The sequence below is a fragment of the Electrona antarctica genome, assembly GCF_951216825.1.
Source record: "Electrona antarctica genome assembly, chromosome: 5".
Classification (NCBI taxonomy): domain Eukaryota; kingdom Metazoa; phylum Chordata; class Actinopteri; order Myctophiformes; family Myctophidae; genus Electrona; species Electrona antarctica.
The window spans coordinates 34,970,722-34,980,907 of NC_136810.1; the positions used below are offsets into that span (position 1 = coordinate 34,970,722).

General features: G+C 38.1%; 1 protein-coding gene across 1 annotated transcript; it reads left to right on the forward strand.

The window, feature by feature from the left end:
- Window positions 1–961: 961 nt before the first annotated feature.
- On the forward strand, window positions 962–10,137 carry slc28a1 (solute carrier family 28 member 1; the record flags this gene model as incomplete). The annotated part of the gene is made up of 18 exons (XM_079502296.1): window positions 962–965; window positions 1,765–1,844; window positions 1,924–1,994; window positions 2,379–2,470; window positions 2,713–2,902; window positions 3,089–3,230; window positions 3,604–3,717; window positions 4,411–4,488; window positions 4,795–4,875; window positions 6,723–6,803; window positions 7,314–7,439; window positions 7,852–7,982; window positions 8,125–8,293; window positions 8,557–8,733; window positions 9,110–9,191; window positions 9,321–9,419; window positions 9,711–9,819; window positions 9,971–10,137. 18 exons carry the CDS (start codon window positions 962–964, stop codon window positions 10,083–10,085), a joined length of 1,941 nt encoding a protein of 646 aa, XP_079358422.1. The 3' UTR covers window positions 10,086–10,137.
- Window positions 10,138–10,186: the final 49 nt, after the last annotated feature.

Consider the following 10,186-nt stretch of genomic DNA (forward strand, 5'->3'; position numbering starts at 1 on the left):
AATTGCCAGTTAAACAATACTGTGAAACATAAATTCATGATTTTTGATTACTTTCGATTAATTGTGCTGCCCTATTTTGACATAAATCTCACACTATTATTTATTTTCATTTCACCTTTATGTATTCGGGAAGGTCAATTGAGAGCAAGCTCTCTTTCCCAATGATGCCCTGATTCCAGTAAATAAACAAATGACAAGATAATACATTTCAATCCAATTTTACTGATTGTAGACAGTTCCAATGAAAGGCAGTCTTACCCAGCTCAAAAGTAACAGTGGGGAAGTTTAAATCAAGTAATCTTTTTTTTTCTTCCAAATGTTAAGTTTTAATAAGATGTTAATAATTAGGCAATTTCTTTATTTAAATATTTTTTATCCCACGATTTTGTAACCCATTTTTCACCCCTGTGTCAATTATCTAATGTGATCCTGGGCTCTACACACCCTCCGCCAACCTGGTGAGAGCAACGGATTTGAACTCATGCTTCCTCATGTGTCCAAGTCACTCCTTTACACCTGACAGGGGGGAGTTTCCCTGGTTGGACATAGTGCGTGGAAGGAACACATTATTCCAACCAGTTCCTTTCCCCTCCATCAGGCGCCCTGGCTGGCCAGGGGGAGGCAGTTTAGAGACCAGGATTACTGCATGTTTTTGTGAGGGTACCTACCCTAGGGGACACGGGGAGAACATGCAAACTCCACACAGAAAGGCCCTTTCGCCAACCCCGCCTCGGGTATGGGCACTGATGACGCAGAGGAGAGGACACACCGCGAGCGCCCACAGCGTCCCGAGCGGGAATCGAACCCAGGACCTTCTAGCTGTGAGGCGACAGCACTACCGACTGTGCCACTGTAGAGATTAGGCAATTTCTTAAGCAAGGCTTTGTATATAAAAAAGTGCAGTGCTGTTCTGTTCTCTCCTGATGGCCAACCAACCTTTTCATAAAGCTTACAGACAGTGATGGGTAAGAAAACCATCTTTGGAGTCAATGTGATTAATTATAGAATTCATATTGCACAATGCTGTCATCTTGTGTACACAAAGTAAATAGCACTTTTTAGTCAACTGATTAGTTGTGGAAAACTGCATACTAGCAGCTATCATTAGCATTATAACTTTATAACAATCTCCTAAGGCATGTTCATTACTATAGTAGTAGGCTATAGACTAATATAATATACCTCACACGGTCTGCTAGACACGTAGTCCTTGGTAAAGCCCAAAGTCAGCTATGATTAATCGACTTCTATGTGTTGTTTTGGAATGTCACAACTTATCATTTGAAGATAAAAAAGTATATTGACTCAAATAAAATATAGATTTTATATGGCTCATATCATTATCAAGGTATTATCACATAATTATGTCAAGTACTTCCTATGAAACTGATCCGTGCAGCACGTAACATGTCTGTTAATTAATGATAAGATTTTACATGGAGGGGAGACTATATTTTCCCCGCACAGAATTTTACAACACAGCATTTGTACTGCTGGGTAAGAAGACGCACAATGAGTAAGCTATTAGCTCTGCTTTTCTTAACACACTGCTTGTGTTATAGTTTTGAACTTGTTTTTCTGTGTACCATTCTTCACAATATATACACAAGGATAGTGTGGAATTATCTTACAGGGTTTTTTTATCTCACTGAGGAAATACAAACACAACTTCTTACTCGCTTGGTATTCCAAGTTGCGGTAGCTGGTCACTTTCCAAAGACTTGCAAGTATTAGTGAACACTGACTCATTGATTGTTTTTCCAGCAGAAGCCAACGGTTCTGAGCTCAAATCTGTGACCCATGCCAATGGAAATGGTGTGGACAATCTGGCTCTTGAAATGCAGGTATTTATTACGAGTCATTGGTACATGGTACATGGTACATTGTGAATGTTTGAATCTAATTGCCATTTATTTTTCTCAGGGGGATGACATCTCTGCTATTAGCAGTATCAAAGAGGAGGAAACTCGCAACAGACAGGCATCATACATGAGGTTTGTACTTCAGTTATTTATTTTGGATAAAGTCATTGTGACAGTATAGTACTTTGTATTATAGTGCATGCATTATAGTGCAAAAAATAATAATAATCATCATAATATGCAATATTTGCATTGTGTATTTAAAAAAAAGTAATTTCTTGTACCATGATGTTGCATACTATTTAGATGTCATGTCAAAACTATTAAATCAACAACTACAATATACGATATAGGTAGTGGAGTCTATTATATCAGAAATATTGAGCAGTGAAACTTCAATCAAAGTGAAAAAATGTGCAGAGGAAAGGTAATCAAAATGAAAATTTAGATTTTCCATTTAACAATGATTGTTTGTAGTGTGCTGTGCACTAACCTCTAATTTGATCTGCACTACAGCAAGATTTCCAAGCCGCTTACGGCCATAGAGGATTTTATTAAAGCTCGCTCCAACACCTTCAAACACATTGTGCTGGGCATACTTGGAGCAGGTACAGTATACGTTTTCATATTTCATACTCTTACTGCATTCATTTGGTTTTATTTTGCTTCACACAAACCTGTATCAACTGACTAAGAAGCAAGACAAGGAAACAAGACATCATGGATGAACAACGTAAACAGCATAAATCATAAAGGTTTCTGTAAGATTGCTCAGGCATTGTTTATGGCATCATCCCAGACTATGTTGTACTCATTTGTATAACTAAGCACGTTTGTTTATCTGCCGCAGGTTATGTGGCGTACTTCATCACAGCATGTGTAATGGACTTCCAGAGGGCCATTGCCCTTGTAGTTTTAACCAGTGTGGCAGTTGTGTCCACTGCCTACAACCTTGTGAAGAAATACAAAGGGGAAAGCATTAGCCGGTGTTTCAAACCTGCAGTGAGATGCTTCAAGTCTAACCTGAGGTGGATTAAATGGTGAGTAAATACAATATGTTATAGTTAGATATATAGATCGAGACCTACAGTATATGTGCATATAGGTTTCAAATGGTAAGGAGCTGAGAGAATAGTGTTATTATATACACTTTTTGTAAGTCACTCTGAATACGAATATCTTCAAAATGCCTAAATTCGTAATTGTCTCCTGATGTCCTGATGTAGGGTGTTTATCCTGGTGGCCGTGATTGGGTTGGTTGCCTGGCTCTGGATAGACACAAGTAAACGTCCAGAACAGCTCATCTCATTTGGAGGTGTCTGTGCGTTCATCCTGGTTATGTTCATCTTCTCAGTGCACAGGGCAGCGGTAGGTTTTAAAATGAGTCAAATCCTCCTCACGCCAGACGTGTAAATGACTATTCCTGTGACCTCGTGCTGAAGTGCTTGTCTGCTATCTCTCCTGTTATCTGTACATTGTTTTTCTTAGACTTTGGATACCGTTGCTGTCAGGAAGAAACGTCTTATCTCCATATTTTAAGTTTTAATGTTTTTGACCCCTAAATTAATGCCCAACTTCGCCATACTACAGTGTCCTATTTTTTTATTAGAATTTTGAAAATAACAGTTTTGGACATATGAGGTTTACACCCGACAGCAACGATATCTAATAGCCTTCATATTTATGTTGTGTAATGCTGCGTGTTGTGCACACATCATGTTTCCGTTCTGAATGTTCATAGGTGTCATGGAGGACTGTGTTTTGGGGTCTTGGCTTGCAGTTTTGCATTGGGCTTTTTATCATAAGAACAGAGCCAGGACTCATGGCTTTCCAATGGCTTGGAGCCCAAGTGCAGGTATGCAGTTGGAAGATTTCCTTTACTTACCATGGGCCATTATTGTTTGTCAACCCCCCCACCCCCTCCCACCTGATATACAATAGCAGTAGCTACATACTGTATAGACTCATATACAGTAGTAGTTAAATCAGTGGCACATACAGTATGCACGCTTGTGCATATAGTTGGGTGCCACCGATATTGTCCCTTATCATTTGATCCATTTAGGCCTGACCTCAAAATTTTAAAAAATCCTTCTAAATCCTCCAGTTTTCTGAAATAAATATTTTCACGGTTTTTCAAAAATAGCAGACCTACAAGCTCGTAGCGCGCCACTCGGTGGCGCGCTATGAGCTTGTAGATCTGCTATTTTTCAATAGCTAAATTATAACATAATGTTTAAAACACCAAAAGGGGTTCCCGGCGACTGTCCTTTTGCGCAGATCACGCAAACCTCAGCAAAAAGAAAAGGACAATATCGATGGCCTCCAACTGTACATACTGTATGTGCCACTGATTTAACAGCCTGTGCCTTTAACAGATGTTATCTGTGATACACTTGGGAGTATAAACTCTCAACGTCTAGACTTTTCCACTGTGCATTAGTCCCAATTCCCAAATCATTTGTACATGTCATGTAATGTCATTATGCACATGGATATGTCACTTATTATGTGCAGCTAATATTTTTCTTCTGGATTTCGATTTCAGATATTTCTCGACTACACAAAAGCTGGTTCTTCGTTCGTTTTTGGAGATGACTTGATCGCAGGCATTTTTGCATTCCAGGTCAGACAGTGACAGTGCATGGCGCTTTGTGTCTCCCTGTTTTGTGCATTTCATTATCACCCAAAATAAATCACAAAAGATTTCACACACACACAATTATTTCCCCCAAACAACTTCCCCAAATTGTGAAAATAGCAGATCTACAAGTTCACAACTCATTGATTTGTGACATTTTGTAAGCTTGTAGATCGGCTATTTTAGCTATTTGTCGTACGACAAAAGTATATTGTGTGTATAAGTGGTTAATTAAGTGTTTCAAATCCACACAGTAAAACCCTGTGTTAATTGAATCATTTGCTTCCTCAGGCGTTGCCCATCGTTGTGTTCTTCAGCAGTGTGATGTCAGTCCTGTACTTTCTTGGAATAATGCAGTGGCTCATAATAAAGGTACATCGCTAACTGTTCCAACTAAGTGTCTATAGTATTCTAGAGACATCAACATGGCCACATACTCATTATAGCTTAAGTGCCAATAAAGTTTATTATGGACGCAGAGAATAAAAACAACCAACATTTCGGCATGCAGATGCAACGTCCTTCTTCAGGGTATTTCATCACATCACTAGGCCAACCAGGGCGTTTTAAGATAACATACTGTACAGTGAAGAAGTGGTCCGCACACAGGCTTTGCTCCAACATTGTTTATTGTGGTAAAACACCATTATAAATAAGACACAACATTTCGGCCGAAACAGGTGATCACCTGATGAAGGCCGTTCACGGTCGAAACGTTGTGTCTTCATTTATAATGGTGTTTTAACACAATAAACACTGTTGGAGCAAAGCCTGTGTGCGGACCACTTCTTCACTGTATGTATCTACCTTTGTCCAACACCAGCCAGGAAGGAACTGGATGTGCGCAAGCCACCTGCTTTTTAAACTAGTTTTAAGATAACACCCATGGAAATGGCCTTTAAGGACTTCTTATTTGATTATAGGCACAGTCTTACAGCAGCGGTTCTCAAAGTGGGGTACGGGAGTCCAAAATTGTTGGATTTTCTGTTTTATACACCAGTTTGAGCTCTTATTTTGATAATAAGACCCAATTACTGAATGTCAAGTCTCCAGGTTTACTATGACACTATGGCATATTATGAGAAAACTAGTACTAGTGGTTCTCAAACATTTTATTTTCAAGAACCCCCATAACTCTGAGAGTGTACATGGAACAAAATGTGGTTTCATTTGTACACTCAGAGTTACAGACCTGTTGTCTGGTCATTCAGGGCTAGCTCTTTATGTGTTTCTGGTAATATTAAAGGACAACTTTTCTTTCTTTTTTGCGATTTTAGCTATTTTTGTCAGGGGGCGTGGGCATTCGAACATGGGGCTAAATACGTCCTTTTTTACAAAATGTCACAGCAATTTCTTTATTAATATTTACTATAGTCCCCAGGAAATTACATCTGGCCACAAAAGATCACAAGATCTACTGAATGTGAAGGTAGAGGTACTAGGGGGATGCCATACTGTGTGTCGTAGGCTCAATTTGTCAGTTTGTCACATTCAATAGATCCCGTGATCGTTTGTGGCCAGATATCATTTCTTGGGATCTAGTAGGACTATAGTAAATAATAATAAAAAAAAAATCACCATATTTAAAAAATAATAATAATAATAATAATACAAATTTTGGACCATGTTCGAATGCCCCCCCGGCTAAAATCGCTAAAACAAAATAAATCAGCAAATGAAAAAAATTAAAACTCATCTTTTACTTTCTCTAACAACCTAAAACATGAACCTTGGTTGAAAAAAACTAAAGTTGTCCTTTAAGTAAGTCAATATTATTGTAATTTTGTATGTCCGTGGCAAAAATAGAACCCTGAAGAAGGCAACCTGTTTGAAGAAACGTTGGTAAAATAAATCAGGACTACGAGTTTGTGCGACCTCTCCTTTCCTTTTTAAAAAATAGAATTTTAACAAAAATGTCCACCATAAGCCATCATGAAATCCGAAACGCGTTGGTCCTTTTTGTAATGTTCTTTGCCATGCCTTAAACCCAATAAAAAAGGCATTTTTTCACCTCACTGGAACAGAGTGCCTTGGATCCTCTTCTTTTATGACACATATATATTATTTGTTTTATATATATTTGTTGTCTATGAAGTATATTTTCTCATATATCTTTAAAAAAAAGATTCCTCATGGACATTTTGTATTTATACAGTTTATATGTCATTATGTCTTTTAGTGCAGGTTTGCTGTTAAGCCACATGTTTTTGTCCACACAGATCTCATGGATTATGGAGATAACGATGGGAACTTCCCCCACTGAGACCTTGAGTGTTGCTGGCAACATATTTGTTGGACAGGTATTCTGGACTACATTAGACCTGAAGCATAACCTTATTTGTGTTGCACTTAAAATAAATAAATACAAAATATACAAACAATCCTAATAGAAATCACAAATAAATAATGTTGCATAAAACAAAACAGGTCCTGACATGACAGCAAACGGCAATGAGATGAAGTTTTCATCTTAATTTGAAGAGCAGTCCATTAGTAGCTTGTATTTGAGGTTATTGAGTGTGGTTCCTACCAGTGAATTAAGTTAAGTAGGTTAGGCCTTAGGTGGATACAATTTAGGCGTTAAGAACAATTTAGGCATAAGAACATTTGTTCTTATCCAGAGCGACAAAGTGAAAGATCAGAGTAAATGGCATGCCATGAACTTTAGTTAACAAACACAGGGTAAATGGTCAAGTAAATAGAGTGCAAAGAAAAAGCCCTGGCACCTGCTATATTATCCATATTGTTGTTGTGGCATGTGCCCATATATTATTGCATAACAACAACTCTGTCCATACTCTGTTCATTAGACTGAGGCTCCTCTGCTCATCAAACCATACCTGAAGGACATGACCAAATCTGAGATACACGCTGTTATGGTTGGTGGGTTTGCCACCATTGCAGGCAGTGTTATGGGGGCATTTATTTCATTTGGCGTGAGTTGATCTTCCTTGTGCTTGCTTAAGTATACCGTATGCCTACATTACACACACAAAAAATATTAAATTGTAAAGATACATTTAATTGATATTATCACCAATAAATAATGATGGAGTACAATCAAGTACATAGCAGTGCATTGAACTTGAAGGGTTTCAAATGTTTTTATTTTCCACACCATTTAAAAAACATAATTTCAATACATAGAATGTCAGATATCACATATGTTCGTTGTTTGACAACTGGATATTTTTAACTTCATTGTATGACTATGTCACACCATAAACAAATACATTTCAACCAGAAAATGTGAGTGGCATGGTCTTAGAACAAAGTATGAATTAGGTCACATAACTCTTTGACATGACTCCACTCTGAGTGTGCATCAACCTTCTTCACACGTTGCAGATTGATGCATCCTCTCTGATATCTGCATCTGTGATGGCTGCTCCCTGTGCCTTGGCCATTGCCAAACTGTCTTACCCTGAGACAGAGGAGACCAAGTTTAAGTCAGAAAAAGACATTAAAGTATCTTGTGGGTGTGTATAAAGCTTTTGCTTAATCGTTTATCATTTTGATTCATTCTGTGTCAAAACCTTATTTGTTTTCTATTCTTTTCAAAATCTTTTTATTCAAGTTTTTAAAACAGAAAGGATTTGTTTTGTTTGGTTTTAATTTCAGTGATGAGCGGAACGTTCTGGAGGCTGCTAGTAGTGGAGCGTCTGCATCAATAGGCCTGGTTGCTAACATAGCAGCAAACTTGATAGCTTTTCTTGCCATCTTGGCGTTCATCAATTCAGCTTTGAGATGGTTTGGTGGTATGGTGGGATATCCTGACATCTCATTTGAGGTATGCCGACACGTACAGTAATCACAATTTTAGGTGCTCTGAAGACTGAAATGTGATCATGTTTTGATGAGGTTATGTTGAATTTGATTAATGTTACTGCTGGTGTAAATTACTGTAAAATTAAGTGAACCTATATATTATTTACATGATGTGCTATTATGATAAGGTTGGACTGTATCATATACTTTATTTTACTGCAGGTATGAATTAACTGTAAGTGAATCTAGTAATATCTACATCATACCATCTCTTTGTGGCTGCAGATGATTTGCTCCTATCTGTTTATGCCTGTGGCCTTCATAATGGGAATACCATTTGAAGAGTCTTTCACTGTGGCAGAGCTAATTGGCACCAAGCTGTTCCTGAATGAGTTCCTGGCTTATGAGAAACTGTCTGAACTGAAAGCCAATAGACTACAGGGAGTCGGGGAGACCATTTCTGTGAGTGAAGTGCTGAGGACTTTTTTGAAGAATGCAGTTCGCACACACCTTTGCTGTCCTTATGCACTTTAACCATGGTAACACTATTTGGGTGTTACCATGGTTGTCATTATATAGGCAGACATTTTCACAAATATAAAAGAATAATAACCAAAGGTCCTTTGAAAATAGCAGATCTACAAGCTCACATAATGTCGTAATTGTGGGCTCGCTCCAGCATGATGCTATATGTGAGCTTGTAGATTGGCTATTTTGTTTGGAGGGTGGGTATTAACAAGGAACATTTGTAAAATGTTGAAAGGGCTTTAGTGATTAAACATACTGTACAGTAACTGAAATGAAAACCTTGACACAATGTTGGCTTTGCCTGTTGCAGGTGCGTTCTGAGATTATCTGCACCTTTGCTCTTTGTGGGTTTGCCAACTTCAGCTCAATCGGTATTATGATTGGAGGCCTATGTGAGTACCATACCGGATGGTTCTTTCACATTGTCACAGGGTGGCTGCAGTTACTGTAGCCAAGGAAGTAATACATGCTGTATTTAGAGAATGAGATTTGACTAATGTCTGCTTCCTCCTCCATCATAGCCTCTATATGTCCCTCCAGAAGAAGTGATATTTCATCTTTAGTGTTGAGAGCCCTGTTCACTGGGACCTGTGTATCTCTTATCAATGCTTGCATTGCAGGTGAGCACTGTACATTCTGCATTACATTTCTGAATCTCAAATCAGCTGGAGCACTGAACTGATTTATGTGGTGCCTTTGCCCTGTCTCCGCACCATAATCATGATTTATACGTTGTTGTCACGCATCAGAAATAGCAGAACTAGAAGCTCACAACAAGTCGTATCTGTGCCAATGTGTGCCATGATACAAACTTGTTGATCGGCTATTTTCGGCATGCGATCAAATTATGTTGGAAAGCGCCCCCTTAATCAATCAGGCATATACTCTGTGTTTGTGAATTTGTTTCTCAGGAATCCTCTTTGTTCCTCCACTGGACTGCGTGGAGGTGTTCAACAACACATCTGTTTTTAATGCCACAGATGTGAACATTAATGATTGCTGTAATGACCTCTTTGGAAGGTGAGCTTGAATGTTTTACATTTCAAAACATGTAGGTAAAAAGGATTCTGTGATTTTAAACGTCTTTACACATATTTTTTACTCTGTAGAAATAAGTGAAATTTCAAATATGATACAGGCTCTCTTAAAGTGAGAATATTGTCTCTTGCAGCACAATAAACAACAATGGGATCATTTCGTTTGAGGGCTCATGGAACACAACAGTAAACGTCACTCTTCATTTCACTAAATGTTGTGGTATTATTTATGATAATGTTTGTAAGTAGTTGTTGTTTCTTTGGACCTATGGATCGCTTTATATTTTAAACACAGTTTACATGATATGTATTATAGTACATATATGATATGTACTATAACCAACCATTGC